This window comes from Mesoplodon mirus, assembly GCF_964341445.2.
Source record: "Mesoplodon mirus genome assembly, chromosome: 11".
NCBI lineage: Eukaryota > Metazoa > Chordata > Mammalia > Artiodactyla > Ziphiidae > Mesoplodon > Mesoplodon mirus.
This window is the reverse complement of record NC_138987.1, coordinates 56786359-56806402: the sequence shown is the minus strand read 5'-3', so window position 1 is coordinate 56806402 and position 20044 is coordinate 56786359. Positions and strand designations below refer to the sequence as shown.

Sequence of the window (20044 nt, the reverse complement as noted above, 5' to 3'; positions counted from 1 at the left end):
GCTAATAACTGAGGTGTGTGGGAAGCTTTATATCCAGGCTCTCGTAGCTTCCAAGCCACTGAAAGGTGTTCTATGGGTCATTCCTTTCGAAGAGCACATGGCTCAGAACGAGGAGATATGAACCTGCCACATCCTCATTTCTCCCTTGCCTCTCATAGTGAGAGCATCTTGCGGCCCTGAGTATGGTTTTAACCTTTATCAAGATAACGAATTTCACACGGCATGCCCTTAAATACCAGATAAAGTTTGGGTTTTGTAGAAACTAAAGAAACAACAATCAGTTCCAATGTTGATAGGTTTAAGTGATTTTCAAGGGTAATCCTGAGACATCAGATTTTTGTCATACAGTAAATTTAGAATCTAACCCCTGTGATGTTAGTGAACTAAGCTATGTTTATTATTACCCCAAATTGTCCTTACTCAATTTCCACTAAGTATTTTCTTCAACCATGTGTTCTCTTCCATATTTCCCCATTTTCCCTGTTACATTGTTAGTTTTTTTCTGAAGTCCTATTTTAAAGATTTATGTAACATTTGAGAAAAGAATCTAAAATACACATAAATATGCAACTTAAGATAACTCCAAATCAATTCTGTATGGAAAATCACTCACTAAATTTTTAGATAATCATGTGCATGTAACTGTTCTAGTAGTACAATGATGAAAGCAGTATTACTTTTTTCTTTCAAGAGGGACTGGTGGAGAATGTTACTTTTATATACTACACTCAAGGAGCCACCCTCACAATGAAGCACACCTCACAACTGGAGGGAATGAAATCTAACAAGGTAATAGAAAGAGGTTGAATCCCTCTAGAAGTAAGTAGGAAACTCCTACTAAAAGTGTTAAAATGACTTTCATTTCATTTAATCCTATATAAAGCATTAATACAATTCAGTAAGTTTAACATCTGCATTAAATCCAATGCCATTAAAAAAAATCAAACTAAATGCCTTCTTCAAAATCTACAAAGACATAAGGGGTAAAAATGTCAAGGTGTAATCTCTTCTTTTGCTACAGAATCTATACAATATAACCCAGCCCTACAAAACAATCCATTTCTGGGAAAGACATGAATAGATTCAAGAACAAAGGTGGGAAAAGAAAGTGACAAACACAAATTGAGAGACTTTTTACCACTAAGAAACCATCATTAAAATACATAACTACTGTAGGATGGACTTTAGGAAGAATGAAATTGAACTGAGAGGAAGGAGTGAGATATACAAAGGAACAGTGAACAAAGAAACAGGTATTAACTACTATTAACTACTTAAAACAATAACAACTAATAATTGAGGGGGTATGTAAACAAGGTGGTACTAAAAATGCATTTGTTCTTAAAGTCCTCATGTTGTTTGGGAGGAAAATTAAGATTCTAATTGTGACTTGGTTTTGAACAGGCATGTTCTCTGACCACAGTCAAACTGAGAAATACTCACCTTAGTAAAGAAGACAGAAAACCTAAGCCTCCAACTCAGGAATTTTAGGAAAAAGGACAAAATGGTAAACAAAAAGAGTGCAAGGAAGGAAAAATATACAGGAGCCGAAAATGAGAAATCAGAAAATAAAGAGATACTAAAAAGATCAACAAAATCAAAAGCTTGTTCTTTGAAAAGACTAACTTCTAGGAAGACTGATGAAGAGAAAAAAGAGAAAAGGGTAAAACATAAACAAAGCAAAGGCTTTAAAAATAAAGAGAATACTGTGAATGTCATTAACAACAAATTTGAAAACTTATACAAAATAGACAATTTCCTAGAAAAATTAAACTTACTAAAACTGGCTTATGAAGAACCAGAAAACAGAACTTGGTAACAGACAAGAGATGGGGAATGAAGGGGATGCTGAGATGACTTTTAAATCTCTAGTTGCTGGGCTTATGGATGTGAGTCCTATTCACCCAGAAGGGGAAAACTAGAAGAGAAGCCTGGGAGCATGTTGGATGTCATAGTTTTGTGTGAATGCACCTGTGTAGGGAGGGGTTGGTGCTGGTGGTAGGGGTGGTGTGCAGAAGTCATAAATTTAATGGATATGTTTGGATTGGCTGAAATGAAGGTTCCTTTAGGACATATAAATGGAGATGTTAAGTATGCAGTCGGATCTATGATCAGGAGCTCAGGAGAGATCTGGGTTGAAGACATATATTTGGGAGTTACCTGTATTTCAATGACAGTTAAAGCCATAGGGATGGCTGAAAAACTCTAGGGAGACAGGGCATTGGTTCTCCATACCAGCAACCATCACCTGGGAACTTGACAGAAATGCAAATTCTCGAACCCCAACCTGGACCTACTGAATCAGAAACCCTGAGAACGGGGTCCTGCAATCTGTATATTAACAAGTCCTCCAGTGATTCTGATGTAGGCTAAAATGTGAGAACCACTGATATAGAGTGAGATGTCAGGAGGGCTTGAGGTCTTGCCTTGGGAATTCCAACATTTAACAGAGGAGAAGGAGCCTGCAAGGATGACTAGGAGCAACATGAAGAGAGGAGTAAGAAAATGAGGAGAGTGTTTCAAGAGGTAGAGTGGCAAATAGTACTGAGATATCACTTACAGCAGCTTCAGAAGGGACTGGAATGGGCTGAGAAGTGAGAAGGTGTTGAGAAAACAGGGATAGTAAATATAGACAGTTCTCAGCAGTCTGATCATAAAGGGGAGACCGACAGAGTAGAGATGGAAGTGGTCGACAAGGGAGGATTTTTTTTTGGCCATGCCACACAGCTTGCAGGACCTTAGTTCCCCGGCCAGGGATCGAACCCGGGCCCCGGCAGTGACGGCACCAAGTCCTAACCACTGGACCACCAGGGAATTCCCAAGGGAGGATTTTTTTTTAAAAGAACAGTAATGAGTATGATGAACTGCTGGGGGAATAATCTGGTTGACAGGGAGAGAGTGACAGTACAAGAGAGACAGGGAGCTGACTGCAGTGGCATACCGAGGGGGCAGTGCAGCTGTCTGACTCAGCGGGAGGAGATTTTACTACTTACAGCATTTAGAATTGCTATCCATGGTGATAAGAAAAAGCAGACAAACTTTTTGTTGGTTTTATTACTGCTTTTAAAATTTCTATAGATACTGCACCCCTCACTGCCTGCACTGGGGTGGCCCACTCCCACTGCCCTGTCCTTGGTGTCACGGGATGATAGTATAAGGTTTCTAAAAAGGGAGGAGGAGATGGGATCAAAAGCCCAGGTAAAAGGACTGCCCGTGGCTAGGAGGGATAGATCACTTCTTCAACCAGAAGGGAGGAGGTAATAAACATCATGGGCACTAACGTGGTGAGTTTGAAGTCTAATAGCAGGAAGGAGCTGCCATCAAATGGCTTCTATTTCCCCCATGAGGTCACATGCAAGACCATCCCTACTGTGAGATGCTATGTCACATTCTCTTGGCCTGCTGCAACTAAATGTCTGCTTCGTCATATCCAGTCTCACTAAGCAGCCTTCTATGTGTTTAAGTTCCTCTCGTAGGCCTGCCCGTGGGGCAAAAATGTGCTGACCACACAGACTTGAATGTGTCTCAGTGGTTTCTCACAGTAAATGGATAAACTGGATTTTGAACATGATTTGGTTTCTTTGTAGCCTGACAACAGATAAGAGACAGATCATGGTCCTTTTTATAGTTACATTCCTTACTGAGTTATTTTCTCAGGATCTGATTGCTTTTGCACAAAGTGACTATAGTAAATCTCTGGGCCTACAGAGGCATGGACCAGATCCATAATGAAGCAGCCAATCAGAGGACTCCCCTTTTCTGCCACGTCTTGCTCAGCAAAAGCTGGCTTTTCATTAGCTGTCACTGGCCTGATTTCCACCTCTTTTCTCTCAATTCATTTCTACATCCATCTGTTCATTAAGATATTTTAAACTATCACTGAACTGACCTACTGGTTTTTGCAGGGAGGGATTTCCAAGAATAATGCAGGAAATAAAAGAAGGACTTCAGTGAAATCTATTGGTATACCACCATTGCTCACTTATTTACTCCACTAGCCATTCAACAAATGTTTACAGACTATAAACCTTGTGCAAGGCTTGGTTATTAGAACCATGGGGGATCCAAAGTCCTCAAGAGATTAGAATCCAGAAATAAAAGCAATTATTAGTTCCACAAAACACAGTCTTGTGGAAATGGACTCTGACTGCAGGGGGGAAGTTAGAAATAAAGAAAAAACTCTTTACAGTAAAAGTGATTAAATAGAAACAGGCTATCAAAGGAAATCCTGGAGGCTGAGTAACTTTCAAAATATGATGACTTAGAAACAGACAGCCTTGCCTAGAGGCAAAGGTTCCAGCAACCCGCCCGGAATTAAGCACAGAAGTGACTCAGAACTTTCTGATATATAAAGAACACACCAGTCTCTTTGCAGAAGGAATAAGTCAGGCTGTGAAATAGTTTAAAAGTTTATTTAGGGTTCTTACCCCCAAATGCTCAGGGACTGCAATCCTTGGGTCGCCTTGCAATACTAGATCTGTCCCTCCTTCTTATCTTTGCCCCACTTGCTCCTCTCCATTACAGTTCATGCTCAGGCATTAATAAGATGCAGTTTTTCCAGGACCTGGAATTTTCTGCCATTGAATCATGTCAGCTATGCATAGACACACTACCACTCAAGTTCTGTATAAATGATTTGATGACTTTGGGTATTTTAAAAGTGCCTACCACACAGCAGATGCTCAATTAAGATTCATTTCCTCCTTTCCTTCCTTCTGTTTTTTCTCTTCCCTGGTGAGGGAGGGAAAAAACAGGAACCAACAAAAAAGACAGATCTCCTGTAAGACAGCATTCTTACTGAAAAGGTTGAAACCACTTCTCATTGCCTACCTTGTGTCTGCGGGATGTAAGGAGACAGGAGTTTTGACCTTTTCTTTTCATATCCCTTCTGTGTGATGTCCCCTAAAATAGCAAGAACAGAAACAAGTTATGCATTATTCTTACTCTGTGGTTGTCCACTGTAGAAATAAAATTAATTACAGAGTGTTACAGAATTACTACATGGAGAGTAGGAAAAAAATGTATAGTTCTTTGCCAAGGATTTTGCTATGTGTGATTTCCCACAGGATTGGAGCTGACTTCTTGTGGAAAATTGCAGGGCTTGTCCTTACACCAATCTAGCAGAGCAGTATGCCGCATTCCATGTCAGAGATTCCCAAGTTCCTAGGCACCCTTGTTTCCGTGGTATTTAAGATATACCAAAATGGAACGTGGCAAGGCTGGCAGACAAATGAACTTCTCTCCAAGGTTTTAGTTTGACCAAGTGAATGCAATTGACTTGGGAGGTATTCAATTACATTGCTCTACAGAACCACATAAAAATCAAAAGTCCAGTTAAGGGGAGAAGTCAAGGTTCACGCACTGGGATGGGATTTTTGAAATGCCCTTTTGCACCCTAGGATCTGTGCTGGAACTTGGAGCTGGAATTCCCATATCCTCTCCACTTGGTTCACTGGTTTGTATTATTTCTATTCATGTATGTCTTTTTCACAAGGTTAAATGAAAAAGTACATATACAATAAATGCAATAAGGATAAAACTGATTAATAGAGGAGAAACTATGTGGCTGAAGAGTTCAAGAAATATGCTTGGTCCTAAAGAAAGGGTAGTAAATGGATGGGCAGAGAGCAGGGTTAAAAGGACCAGGAAATGCAGCAGGAGAACAAAGGGACATTTAAGGGACAGTGAGTAATTCAAAGCTGGGGGAATAAATATATCTGGTGAATAAATATATGTGGTGGGGAGAAAAAAGCCTATTCTGATGGATACAGAGATTTGAAATTACGGGTGATGAACGTCAGATGCGTTGGCCTCAGCATCTGACTGATGGAGCAGATGGCGGAGAGGCAGCAGGGCTCACTGAAGGGCTTAAGCAGGGGAGTAACACTTGCATATCACAGAGTGCAGCACGTTTACTCTTCCTGAGGAGGGTGGAAGCAAGGGTAAAAGCCAGAGAGGCTAGTTCTTGCCCCAGTGCTACTACAGTGATCTGGGCTAGTGGCTTAAATTAAAGATAGAGGTAGAAGGGATGAAAAGAAGTGAATGGATTAAGAGAGATATTAGGGAGGAAGACTAGATAGGATTTGATGACTGGTTCAGTGTAGGATGGAGAAGGTTTTTGGCTTGAGCAACCAGGCAGATGGTCATGATATTCTCTGACAGAGAAATACAGCAAGAAGTGCATGTTTGGTGGGTTGAAGAAGATGAGAGTTGAGCTTAGGAAAGGGCTATGAGACACACAGGAGGAGATGTCCAATCAACAGCTGGCTACATGAATCTAGAACTTCAGAAAGAGATATTGATTTGGAACCATCAGGATATAGTTGAAAAATAAATCGATACAATCTCTGGAATAATTTGGCAATTTCTATCAAAATTCTGATTCACCAACTGCACTTCTAGGAATTTATTCAACGATAAAATTCACAGAGGTGCACAAAAATCAATATAAGAATATTCCCTGACCCAATCTTTGTCATGGAAAAACTGGAAGGACTCTAGATGCTTACATTATAGACCATCTGTATCAGTGGCTTTCAACTAGGAATGACTTTGCCCTCCAGGGGACAACTGACAACATCTGGAGACATTTTTGTCACAACTAGAGGAAGGGATGCTACTAGCATCTAAAAGATAAAGGTCAGGATGCTGCTAAGCAACCTGCAATGCACAGGACAGGCCCACGACAAAGAATTAACCAGTCTAAAATGTCAGTAGTGTTGAGGACAAGAAACCCTGATCCACATAATATTATGTAGGTATTTCAAATGTACTGGCACAGGAAGCTCTCTAAAATATATTAAGGGGGGACTTCCCTGGTGGTGCAGTGGTTGAGACTCCACACTCCCAATGCAAGGGGCCCAGGTTCGATCCCTGGTCAGGGAACTGGATCCCACACGTACGCTGTGGCTAAGAGTTCACATGCCACAACTAAGGAGCCGATGAGCCGCAACTAGGGGGCCCGCCTGCTGCAACTAAGGAGCCCATGTGCCACAACTAAGAAGCCCGCCTTAAGGAGCCCATGTGCTGCAACTGGGGAATCGGCAAGCCACAACTGAGACCTGGTGCAACCAAATAAATAAATAAGTAAAAATATTAAAAAACTTAAAAAAAAATAAAATATATTAAGGGTAAGAGGCAAGTTGCAGAACACTAGGTATAATAGGCACTAATTTTGTAAAAAAAAAAAGTAATAGAAATGTTTGCATATATAAAGAAAATAGTCTAGAAGGCTATATATACACACATATTAAATGTTTATCCTTGGGGGAATGAGATTATGGGGGATTTTCATTTGTTTTATATACTTTAACAGAGTTTGATTTAAAAAAAAAAAGTCTGAACAACTTGTATAATCTCGACAATAAAGTTTTTTCATTAATAATGAATAGTTCTGGGCTTCCCTGGTGGTGCAGTGGATAAGAATCCACCTGCCAATGCAGGGGACATGGGTTGGATCCCTGGTCCAGGAAGATCCCACATGCCGTGCAGCAACTAAGCCCGTGCACCACAACTACTGAGCCTGCACTCTAGAGCCCGCGACTCACAACTACTGAGCCCGCGTGCCACAACTACTGAAGCCCGCGTGTCTAGAGCCTGTGCTCCACAAAAAGAGAAGCCACCACAATGAGAAGCTCACACACCACAACAAAGAGTAGCCCCCACTCGCCGCAACTAGAGAAAGCCCACGTGCAGCGACGAAGACCCAACGCAGCCAAAAATAAATAAATAAAATAATAAATAAATTTATTTAAAAAAATTTTTTTAAATAATGAATAGTTCTGTAGATATATATTTGTTAACATAATAAGATGGTCAAATTATATAACAGGAAAAAAGGCAAGATACTAAACAGTTTACATAGTATATTCAATTTCTGGAATAACAACATTTTTATACATACATATATATGCATAGAAAAAATTCTGGATTTCTATACACCAAAATATTGAGTGGTTAGTTATGGCTTGCAAGATTATGGATTGGTTTTAGCTTCTTTTCAACTTTGCTTGCCTGTATTTTATAAGTTTTCTACAATGAGCATCCATTATTTCAAGAAACAAACATTTTAAAACTGCAATCATGACTACTTACTAGACTGTACAAATTTAATCACAATGGCCCTTCATCTCTGTTTTCCTAGTGAAGTAAGAGAAACCCACAGTGCATTTTTGGAAATCAAAACCAAGCCTTGTCAAATTAGCAAACTGCAGAGTTTAGGTAATCTCTAATAACACACAAAACTAATGAGATGTGGGAGCCTACCAAGGAAACATTCCTGAGAAACAGGAAATCATGTCTTTTATTGCAAAAGAAACAAGCATTCTCTCCTGTCCCATTCCCCACTCATAAGCTCCCCTACCTCCACCACACACACACACGTGCACACACACACACGCGCACACACGCACACACACGCGTGCACACATGCCACTCCCTGAAAAGCACAAAGACCACTTCTGCTGGCTCAGAACACATCTGATAAAGTGAAAGGCCTTTAAAAGCTTTCTTCAGTGTTTAGAGTATCAACCATTCACTGTCGGTAAATGATCGTGGGACAAACTGCTAGACTTGGTATCATGGACATTACTCAACTACCAACCATCTCGGGTTTTGAAAAAGGTCAATAAAGAGTCTGATTCAGCCATGACAATTAGCTCCATTTGTTCCATAAACGAGCAAAGACACTGAAGAGCCCTAGGAGAAGATGCACTGCAAAGAGAAGTGAGGACTATGGTGATATAACTTACAAATGCCCCCTCCCTTTTCTCTGAGTACAAGACCCTGCTCAAAAGTCACCTCCTCTGTGACACTTGCCACCAATTGTTAGTCACTTCCTCCTGGTGCCCCTACAACTCTGCACACACTTCTGTGATAGCACTCAGCTCATCACTGGTATTTTAATTATTTGTTTACACATCTATGTCCCTACTAGACTGTGCACTTGAGGGCAGGGCCTGTGCCTTGTTCATCGCTGTAGCCCGCCTACAGCCCGGCACAATAGACACTTATTGAATGAGTGACTGAATGAATTGGTAAAATGAAGGCAGTGAAAGAATAATAAATCAACGAGACACATGTACTTGGGTGGAAAACTGGAAATGGGAGAATGAATGGGGAACGGGTCTTTACATTTAGCAGGAGCTGAAACGCCCAGGGAGAGAAATTTAGTGAACCAAAAGTTTACTGAAATTCGACAGCTAGACCTCGAAGGTGACCAGAAAAGCAGGAGAGGAATAGTACATAAATCACTGGGCACTAAAATCCGAAGGAACTCCCACCAGATAGCGAGGTATCCCTTAGTCAGAGAGCAAGACCAGACAGAAGGAATTCAGTTACCCCACATAACTGAATTTGTTATCCACATTTCTGTCACTGCCTCCTACAGTCTGTGCTCTTATCACCCTTACCACCTGTAGTTAAGCACTTTTTGCTGCACTAAAGCAATGTTTTCTAAAGTTGCCCAGTTTTTAAGAATCACCCGAGGAACTTGTAAAAATACAAATTCCCAGGCCCCTCCCATGAAGATGCTGATCCACTAAGTTTGGATTAAGATCCAGATACCTGTGTTTCTAACAAGTTCCTTCCAATGAGTCTCAAAATTCAGGAAGTTTGGAAATCGCTGCACTAAAGAATCCTGTCTGGAGTGTGCTGGACAGTTCTGCTGCCTTAATGTGAGGAGGGTGCGTGAGAAGGTTGTCTTGGCGACACAGCCTCCAGGGAGAGCACGGAGCCTCGGGAACTCACAGACACTAAATCACACCACAGGTATTCTTACTCACAACAGATTTTTTGCCATCTGGCATATAAAACAAAAAGGAGTGCCGTAACTATACCTGTATAAAATTTGCATTAAAATGGCATAGAGCTAAGTTAAACCTGTTGTTCAAGTTTTTTGAGAAGTAAACAAATACAGGGAGGATTAGCCTTCCCCTCCCACTAGGGTAACGTATTTCTTCACCCACTTAGTGAACATTTAGAAGAGCAGCCACTTCCAGGGGTCTGCAGCACCCAGCAGGTGTGAAGGCGCCTGGTCTGATGAGACAGGGACCCAAGAGACCGGCCCTGAGCAGTCGGAGGCCCATGTGACCCAAGACTGTCTAGATGCTTCAGCACCACCACAATCTTGAAGAGCCACACCAGACCTATGGAGAGATGGGTGTGTGGGGCAGAACAGAAAGGAAGTGTGTTCCCAACTTCTCTCCTCGCCACCTGGGATCAATGAAAGTGGCTTGGCTCAGGCAGTCCGCACCTCATCTCCCAGCAGACTGACCGAGCGCCTGGGAGGAGGTGGGTGCGAGCCTGCCAGCCAACCCAGCCTCTTAAAGGTCAGCGATGATAGGAGAAATAGTCCCACAGGTCAGTTAGCAGTTCGGGGAGTGTATGTTTACACTGGAGGAGCGGCACCATGCTGTGGTTCAGAACCTAAGAGCTACACACAGCTGCACCTGGAGCACAGCCTTATCACTTCCTGGCTATCTGACTCTAGACAAGTTTCACTTAACCTCTTGATAAGTCTCGGTTTCCATGTCTGCAAAGTGGGGAACAATAATACCTACGTTGCAAAGTTTTTATTAGTGATTAAAAGCACTTAGTGTGGGGACTTCCCTGGTGGCACAGTGGTTAAGAATCCACCTCCCAATGCAGGGGACACGGGTTCAAGCCCTGGCCCAGGAAGATCCCACATGCCGCGGAGCAACTAAGCCCGTGCGCCACAACTACTGAGCCTGCGTGCTGTAACTACTGAAGCCCGTGTGCCTAGAGCCCGTGCTCTGCAACAAGAGAAGCCACTGCAATGAGAAGCCCACGCACCACAACAAAGAGTAGCCCCCGCTCGCCACAAGTAAAGAAAGCCTGCACGCAGCAACAAAGACCCAACGTAGCCAAAAATAAATAAATAAAATTTAAAAATTAAAAATATAAAAATAAAAGTACTTAGTGTGGGCTCTGGCATGTCAAAAGTTCCAATAGCCATAAACATTTACTGAAGGCCTACCCGACTGGCTGGGTGGGGCAAGGGCAGGCAACCATGTTCAGAGAGAGGAGACAAGGCAAACAGCATCACTAATACTCCACAATGAAGCGCCATGGACAGGTGCACACCAACTGCAGCGTGGGGCCCAGAAGGAAGTGTCGTGCATGCTCTCTACTTGGGTACCGAAGGAAAGCTCTACAGAGTGGTGACACTGGTTTGGGTCTGGCCTTTCTAATATCAGAGCTATGACATGAACTCCTAATGACTCAGTCACTTAGTGCTTTACTAGTTTTCCTCTGCTGCATGGGTATGGCCATGTTTGGTAGTTCCTTTATGATTCTCATCTCCCAGAGAGAAGCAGGGCAATGTTAAGTAATTCTCACAGATGACCTTGTGCGGCACCCTGAGCAATGAGGTGCTAAATAAACACAGGGTTTGGGAAATTCTGGAGGGTCACCAAGTCGGATGTAAGTATGGTGTTGTTGGACAAGGATTACAGCTCTAGCCATAAACTCTTTCTGCTCCAAAGGAAAGAAAAAGGTATGCGCCACTGCAGCTCTGCCTCAAAGTCACACCTCTTCAGTCAGAGGGGGCAATGGCCGGGGGGATTTGGAAGATGCCACAAAAAAACATTTTTGAGCACTGAATGGACGACACACAGAGTGTTAAGCAAAGATGAATAAAATAGTATAGTATCCATGTCTTCAAGAAGGTTCAGGTCTAAAAAAATAACTACAATAAAAGTGACAAGTGCTACGTTAGAGATTCTGTACAGTCTTATGTAAGTATGAAGGAAATGACAGTGATAAAAGATAATTATAATATTCAATAAGGATAAATAAGTAAACAACAACAACACTTATCAAGGGCTTACAGTCTCTGTTGAAGTGCCTCACAGTGGTCTCATCAGGTGATATCATCATCATTCCCATGTTACAGGATGAGGATAGTGAGGCACAGGAAGTTTAAGCAGCTTGCCCACAGTCATACCTAGTAAGTGCTATGATCAAGAACTGAACCCAGGCAGACCTGGCTCCAGGACGCCTCCTCTTAAACACTGCACTACATTCATTTTCAGAGAGAAGCTCCAAATTCAGCTTCAGAAACACTGGGAATACTTCACAGAAGTTGCTCTTGGGTTGGGTCTTGAAGGATGACTGTCAGGACAGAGAGACACTGAGGGTGAAGACACTATTTCTCAAACCCTCAGCTGTGAAAGAGAGTGGCATGCTTGGAGCAACAGGCGGATATGAAAGCTGTAAATTCAATCTCCCACGAACAGGGCAGGACACTGGCCCTACCGCTGCTCCTGCAGGTCCAGCCAAAGGGCAGCATCAACATGGGATCCTCAGAGGCTTGACGTTTAGGGCTTATATAATCTCATGGGTCATCAATTTACTTCCCCCTTCATTAAATGCCTCTGTATAATGCAGCCACTATTCTAGATTTTCAAAATATTCTGACAACAATTCATTTAATCTGCCAAAAATTCCTCTTCACTAAACAGAAAAGGCATGACCTTTATGACAGAACAGGAAGCTGAGACATGAAAAGATAAATATCTTTTATAAGGATACATGGCTAGACTAGAATCTGGGTCTTTGGTCTCTTCTTATTGTTCTTTGTCCACTGTTCACTTGTAAGTGGCCTCCAAGTCAGACACAATAAAAGTATAGGGGCTTCCCTGGTGGCGCAGTGGTTGAGAGTCCGCCTGCCGATGCAGGGGACACGGGTTCGTGCCCCGGTCTGGGAGGATCCCATATGCCGCGGAGCGGCTGGGCCCGTGAACCATGGCCGCTGGGCCTGCGCGTCCGGAGCCTGTGCTCCGCAGGGGGAGAGGTCACAGCAGTGGGAGGCCCGCTTACCGCAAAAAAAAAAAAAAAAAAGTATAAAACTAACCTATTGTTAATAACATGAACAGCATGGGATACATAATTTTTATGACTCACCCCAAAACACAGATGACTTTCGAGAAGGCATTAAACACCCGCAGCGCCACCACTACCTCCCTGCCGCAACACGGCTCTGGGTGCGCTGTCTCCTCCAGCTATGTTGCAAATGAGACAGACAACTGTAGAAAACGTCCAAGTGCATAAAAAAACAGGCAGCGGGAAGTGATTACACATCATTACTAAATACCCAGCTAAGGGAGAATGTGGCCTCTCTGTTGTGTTAAGGAGTAATTCGGAGGGAAAGAGATGAGAGGCTGAGAAGAAAAAGTTCTAGAGCCATCACCTTCAAATCTATTCCTGTATCTAGATCCTATTCTATCCTCTACATGTAAATGTTAGACCAGGAGGGTGGGACATGTTGGCTATGACTGGAGATGGGGAGTAGGACTGGGGTTTATGGCTATTCGTACGTTAGGAATATAAATACACACATAGAGAGAAAGAGCCAAAATATAGCTGAGAATGTGAATGGGGTCAGTCTTAGCAAAACTGAAAAGGGCAGAGGATTTGGATCATATCCAGGAGACATGGGCTAGAAGACAAAGAAAGTTATCGATCATTAAATTTTACCATGTTCCCCTTACAATGACAATTCCGTTCAATGAATTACATGTACCAGCCACGGATCCTCCAAATATCCTCCTTCCAGAGGTGATATATAAAGGTTCACAAACATACAAAATAAAGGCTCGTCGTCACAGAAAACAATGGCCTTACCCCTTAAGCCAGATATACAGGCATTTTGGCCTTTGTCTTTTCCTACCTATTTTTCTTCCCTTATCTGAACTAAAAGGGGCCAAGAGGACTCCAAAGAATTTGAAACCTTGAATTACTTTTAAAACTCTCTGAAGTTTCTTTCTGCACATAGATAGGACTAATCTTATGTTGAAAGGAGGGTGAAAAGATACAATATTTTCATAGTCTAGCAGAAGTAAACCTCTGTTAAAATACTTCAATCTGCTGAAAGATGAGAATTTTTATTTTATCTAATTTTTCTTTTGGAAAAAATCAGTGATTCTAAAGTATTCAACTGGCAGCCTATAAAAGCTACGGTCTTCTCTTCTTTTAACTTTGCTAATCTTACAAAAGATTTTCAAGAAAATTTAACTTCAAGACATTCAAATTTCCATTCTCTGTAGATGTCCTCTCACCTCATTTAGGACAATAACTAGACATTTTCCACGTCAAGAACTTGAGAGTAAGCCCAGACTGCTTTCTCCCAAAACTCAAATCATAGAATTGCTTTGGCTGCACCGTTCTGTTTTCTAGGTCAAATATATATGAATTCTTACAGATGGTATTTCACCTAAGGCACCAAGCAAGTTCAAACGAATAAAAAGCAACAGAGTAAAACACTTGAAACACACGGAGAAACCAAACTCTAAGTCTAATACATCATCAGGCAGCTGGCTAAACTAATTCATCTAATGCAAAAGGTATGTTCACGTGTCCATTAGAAAAACTATGTCTGCAAATAAGAGATCTGCTATACAAATGACCTGAGTGTTTAACCAGGACAGGAGGAATCCCTGAGATGGTTCAGACAGTAGAAAAAGCACAGGGTTTAGCATCAGGCAGACCTGGACCTGGGTTTGGACCCTCAGTTTGCTATTTACTGGCTCCTGGACAAGTTACTGAACAACTCTGCCTAGGTTTCATAACAGGTAAAATTGGAATAACTCCTACCTTGAGTGCTTATGATGAGTCTTGAATGAGAGAATACATACAAAAGTTCCTGGCACGTAGCACACACTCGACTAGTTGTATTTGATACCACCCCAGCCCCAGTCCCACCCTTAAGTCCTAACATTAACTTTATCCTTAAAAGGGTAATTTAGAAAATTCTGGGTTGGTAGGTTCTCTTTAAAAAAAAAAAAAATTTAAAAGAGGAGAAGAGTGCATTGTCTCTAAAGACACATCACGGCACAGTTCTAGATCCTTAGCAGTTGGAGCCAGTGAAGTTAGTGACTTTGGGTGCTAAGAGTCTAAAAGAAGGAAAACATATCAAAGAGGAAGAACGAATATCTAAACCAGAAACGAGCAGATTAGTTCAAATAAATAGATATAAATGTCTGTAAATAAAACAGTGCCATTATGCACAAAACAGGATTACATGCATCTGACTATGGATGCTGTAGTTTTAATTTAGGGCTAAAACTGCAAATGCCTCGGGTGGGCAGGGAATGGAAAAAAAAAACAAAACAGAAACAGAAAAAAAAAAAGGTAATTTTCTTTACAGCTTCTTTTTTCCCCTGATTTTTATCTTTAATTTTCCTCAGAAAATTAGAAAACCGTTTCTTACAAGGACAGCTAGGTATATGCAATTACTCTGCCTTTATTCTAGCATCCATCAGAATAATTTTTTTAAACTAGGCAATATGTAGTAACATCTATACCATTCATCGAATCTGAATTGAACAGTGCATGGTGCCAGGCATTCTTTGTCTATGGTGCAGATGAAATTAACAATGAATCGAAAATCTAAGTATGTCCTCTCACAAGTACAGAAAAAAAGTGAAAAATTTTAAACACAGGAAGAATTTTGTTGGTAGCCAGTTCATACTGCTCTGGAAACCAAAGATGCTCAGGGAAAAATACAAGTAGGGAGAATACCACCACTGTTGTAGTATGTGGATCACAAAATAAGCAACTTGTTTGATCTCAGATTCCAGGTGTCAGAAGACTTATGTTTTCTTCTCTGTTTTGCTCCAAACTAGGTCTCTGATCCTGGGCAAGCCACTATACTTCTCTGGGCCTCGGTTTCCATATCTGTAGAAATAACGATCAAATGAGCTCTAAGGCTGCTTTTGATGTTTGATGAATGCCACTTGCCTGGCACTGCTATGTGTGACAAGGCAAAAACCAAGGGAAGGTATCCAGTAGGCAATAGGACAGATGAGCTCTGGGAAAGATATATACATTCTCTCCATCACTGTAGAAGGTGGGAACTGAAAGTTTGGGTGTGAATGATATCATGAGAGGGAGTACAGTGTGAAAAGAGAAGAAGGCCAGAAAAGAAATCCTAGAGAAAACTAACATCTAAAGAATGGGCAGAGGAAAAAGAGATGGTACTGGGACACAGCAGGGAGACCAGGAGGGCACAGGGGGACGGAGGAGAGAAGAGGGAGAGGGAAAGCGAGAAGGAGATGATGAATAATGTACACTGTCACAAATGGAAAATCAGAATCGAAAAACACCGGCTAGATTTGGCAGCTAGATCACCAGTGGCCCAGTTAAGAACAGTTTTAAAGGAACCTGAGGAAGAAGACAGATTATTTACAGTACTAAAGCGTAGGTAAGTGGTGATATGAGAGTAACAGATTTTTTTCTTTCAATATGTTTTGTTATGGAGTGAACGAGATATGGGGCAGTATCTACAGAAGGCTACAGAGTCAAGGAGAATGAGTCTTCTTTTCTTTCTCTTGAAGATGGACAAATTTATGTATTATAGAGAAAGAGCTATTAGAAAGAGGGTGAAACACTGATTCAACCAACAAAAACTAAGAACTTGCTATCTGCAAAGCACTACTTTAGAGGTACAGAACAGAAGAGGATGGACTTGGTCCCAGAATTTATAGTCATGGTCATGAGTTTTCCAGCACAGAGATATCCTTATAATGACAATCATATAATGAATGATTTAAATACAAGTTTGATAAGGGCTGCGCAGAAGTTGTCCAGGGGCTGAGAGGGCTCTGACAGACGTCAGCAGGCACGTTGCTCAGCGCAAACCTGCAGGCAGGCTCTGGGCAGCTAGCTGGGTAAGGCTGTTCTGAGGAAGTGGGTGACATTTAAGCTGAGACCTTAAAAAAAATGAATACATTTAAATATTTTGAAAACGACACAGGAGCTGGGGGCAGGGGCAGTGGGCCTGCAGTGGTGCTAAGCACATCCCCTGAGAAGACCTTGAGGGGGACAGGTCTGGGAGGGAGCACAGCTGAAAGCCAGCGCGGCCAGCGGGGTGAGATGAGGTAGGGGAGGCAGCAGGGGCCCAGATCCTGCAGGGTCCTGGAGACCATGCAAAGGTTTAGGGATTTCATTATAAACGAGAGAGAAAGCCTTTGAAGGGCTTTAAGCAGGAGAGTAACATGATGAAACATAGCCAGGGAACAAGGTAACTGACAAGGGCTGAAGTTCCTGAAAAGATTAGCAGGAATAAGATGCAGAGCTGGGGGTAGGGGTACCTCACGGGTCAACCTATGCTGGGAATGTGGTCTGTGTCCTTGATCTGTGAGTGCTTCCTGGGTGTGGAACTGTTTATCCTCAGCCCTTGGGCTGCCTGGCAGAGCTTAGAGAAGCTGGAAACCCTGGAGCAGTCACCTCAAGCAGGCAAACAGCCTTTTTAATCCCACTGTACTGAACAAATATTATCATTTTCTGTGTCTGTCAGGATGCATGAAAGATTGGAAGTGCTGTAGGACTTTAATGATATCCCTTTCTCGGAGAAAGGAGATAAGGATGGATAAGGCAGTACAGTTGTTGAGGGAGCACTGGGGGCGGGGGTGGGATGGGGGGCAGAAGACAAAGGGACTCTGGTCAGATGACCTCTAAATTTCTTTCTGCATAGGAATCGGAGTAAAGGTTTTTGATCTACTTTTCCCCCTACTTTCATTTAGTACTTACCTCATGCCAGGTACCATTTATCAAAACATTCACCATGTAGGGACTTCCCTGGTAAGTGCAGTGGTTAAGACTCCGCACTCCCAATTCAGGGGACCCAGGGTCGATCCCTGGCCAGGGAACTAGATCACACATGCATGTCGCAACTAAGAGTTTGCATGCCACAACTAAGGAGCCCGCCTGCTGCAACTAAAGGAGCCCATGTGCCACAACTAAGGAGCCAGCAAGCCACAACTAAGGAGCCTACCTGTTGCAACTAAGACCCGGCACAACCAACCAAATAAATAAATAAACAAACAAACATTCACCTGTGTTAACTCACTTAATCTTCAAAACAATCCCATAAGTGGTATTATTATTAGTCCCAGTGTTCAGGTGACAAAGTGAGGCACAGGAAGATTAAGTTACCTTCACAGGACACAATACTGTGAGAGAGCCAGCTTCAAACTAGACGGTCTGGCTCCAGGGTCCAAGCTCTTAACCACTATTCAACACTGCCTTGCTAAGGCTCTTTGCTGAGAGGGACCAGAGAGCTGGAAGAGAGGGTTTTGGTAAAGATATTGAGTTGCCACTATAAGAATAGGAGGTAAAGCAGAAACTAACACACCATTGTAAAGCAATTATACTCCAATAAAGATGTTAAAAAAAAAAAAAGAATAGGAGGCACATGCTCTGAAGTTGATGTAGTGTGTAGTCCCAGCTCTGCCAGTTGTGTCTGAAAAAAGTTAATCTCTCTAAGCCTCAATTTCCTCAACTATAAAACAAAGATAATAGAATATACACTTTGTGAGGATTAACGCGATAATATGTGCAAAGTTCTTAGTTCCTAGCACTTAATAACATCTGCTACTCTGATGGCAGAGGGGGTTAACTAAAGAAATGAGAGTGTGTCAGGCACTGACGAGAGTCCAGGGAGAGAGGAGAAAAGGAACTTTTAGTGGCACCAATTTCCAGTTTTGTGATTTTCTCCAGTAACCTCTGGGACAAGGCTGATGGTGTGAATAACTGAGAGCTGGGTTTTAACAGGAAAGGAGAATGGAAGGGAAGGAGGATGATGGGATCCAGGCTAGCAAGTATTTATTAACAATCAATCAATAATAAATACTTGTTGAATAAATGATTTGTAATACTATCAACCTAACTTCTATAACTTTTTAAAGTTTCTATGGGAAAAGCACTCAACTCACCTTGAGATAGCAGAATACATCACCCTCCAGAAGAAATAATAGGATTCCAAAAGGAGAGAGTACCGAAAGGAATTAGAGAAGGCAGATCAGGAAGATATATAAAGGTTCCCTGCTAGGCTAATTCTCCTTTCCCACCCCCCCATACCTGTTTTTCATTTCTCACTTTGAACCTACTAAAGACGAAAAAACAACAACAAAAAACAACAACCAAAAAACAAAAAAATGATTAAAGACAAAAGCCATGAAAAAAGTGATAAGGAAGACTAAAGATTAATTTATGTTGTAGAAGAAACACTAAAAATTGAAATGTTCTTTGGCATTTCCTCCTAAAAGGCCTGGGGGGCAGGGGTAGAGTCTATAAGTGAAGAGATAATTGCTGGTGCAGGGAGCAGCTTTGTTGGAATTGGTAGAAACTGAGAAGGGGATCAGGTCTGCTGAAAGAGTGACTGAGGGATGGGTTACCAGAGGAAGGGAGAGGATAAAGCTATCAGAAGAGGAAAAGGGAGTTCCTAAATCCAACGGGGTCCATCCTGAATCAGACTTCCATAAAAGATGGCCAGATGCTGCTGCCAGTTCCTCTTTATACCGTGGCAAAATTTAAAATAACTAGCTGGTGGTCACTATTTTTAAAGATTAAATAAAAACAATCCACACCCCTCAATGCAGCCTCAGCAAAAAGAATAAATGTTAAATGTTAATAATACTCTCAGGAATAGAGGCTCCCTGAGCAAGGGTAGGGAAACAAGCAAAAAGAATAAAAATGATCTTGCAGCTACACAATTGGTAATAGAAAGCTGCCCGTGGCTTTTCACTGGTCCAGGAGATAATATTCTTAGCAGGTTAAAAAAAAAAAGTAGAGTGAAAGAAAGAAATGCGATAAACGCCTTAAGGATTTTTACAAATGACTTGTGATTTTGTATACACCATTCGCCAGTGTTAGGGGCTGTAACTTTTGGTTTGGCTGACAAAGAATGGTTTCTTTCTTTCTGTAATGTGTGTGTCTCTTGTTTCCCTGGAGATATTTAAATCTCCAATACCATTACTAAAAAATCTACTTCTTTCCCGCAGTTTCACTTGGAGAAAATAACAACAAATTCCTTCCTAAAATAGCAAAGACAACAATGCGAGGAATAATACTTCAGAGTCTGAACAGATATTTCCTGTACTTCACTGGAGGTACTAATCACAATCAAAATTAGGAATTAAAAGGAAAAAAACACCACTACTGACACTTACCCTCAATAACAACAAAACACCCAGTGCACCATTCTCGCCTCATCACCCCCCAAACAGGACACTGCTTGCTACCT

General features: G+C 41.9%; 1 protein-coding gene across 5 annotated transcripts in view; it reads right to left on the bottom strand.

Annotated features, from left to right (window-relative positions):
• The window catches only part of DIP2B (disco interacting protein 2 homolog B), a 237535-nt gene that overhangs the window by 110917 nt on the left and 106574 nt on the right, over window positions 1-20044 (bottom strand). For 4 of the 5 annotated variants that reach the window (XM_082635172.1, XM_082635169.1, XM_082635168.1 and 1 more), the window contains exon 2: window positions 4831-4902. The exons of the other annotated variant lie outside the window; for it this stretch is intronic. In XM_082635172.1, coding sequence (XP_082491298.1) covers window positions 4831-4902 — 72 coding nt within the window. The remainder of the gene's footprint in view (window positions 1-4830; window positions 4903-20044) is intronic. 5 annotated transcript variants of the gene reach the window in all.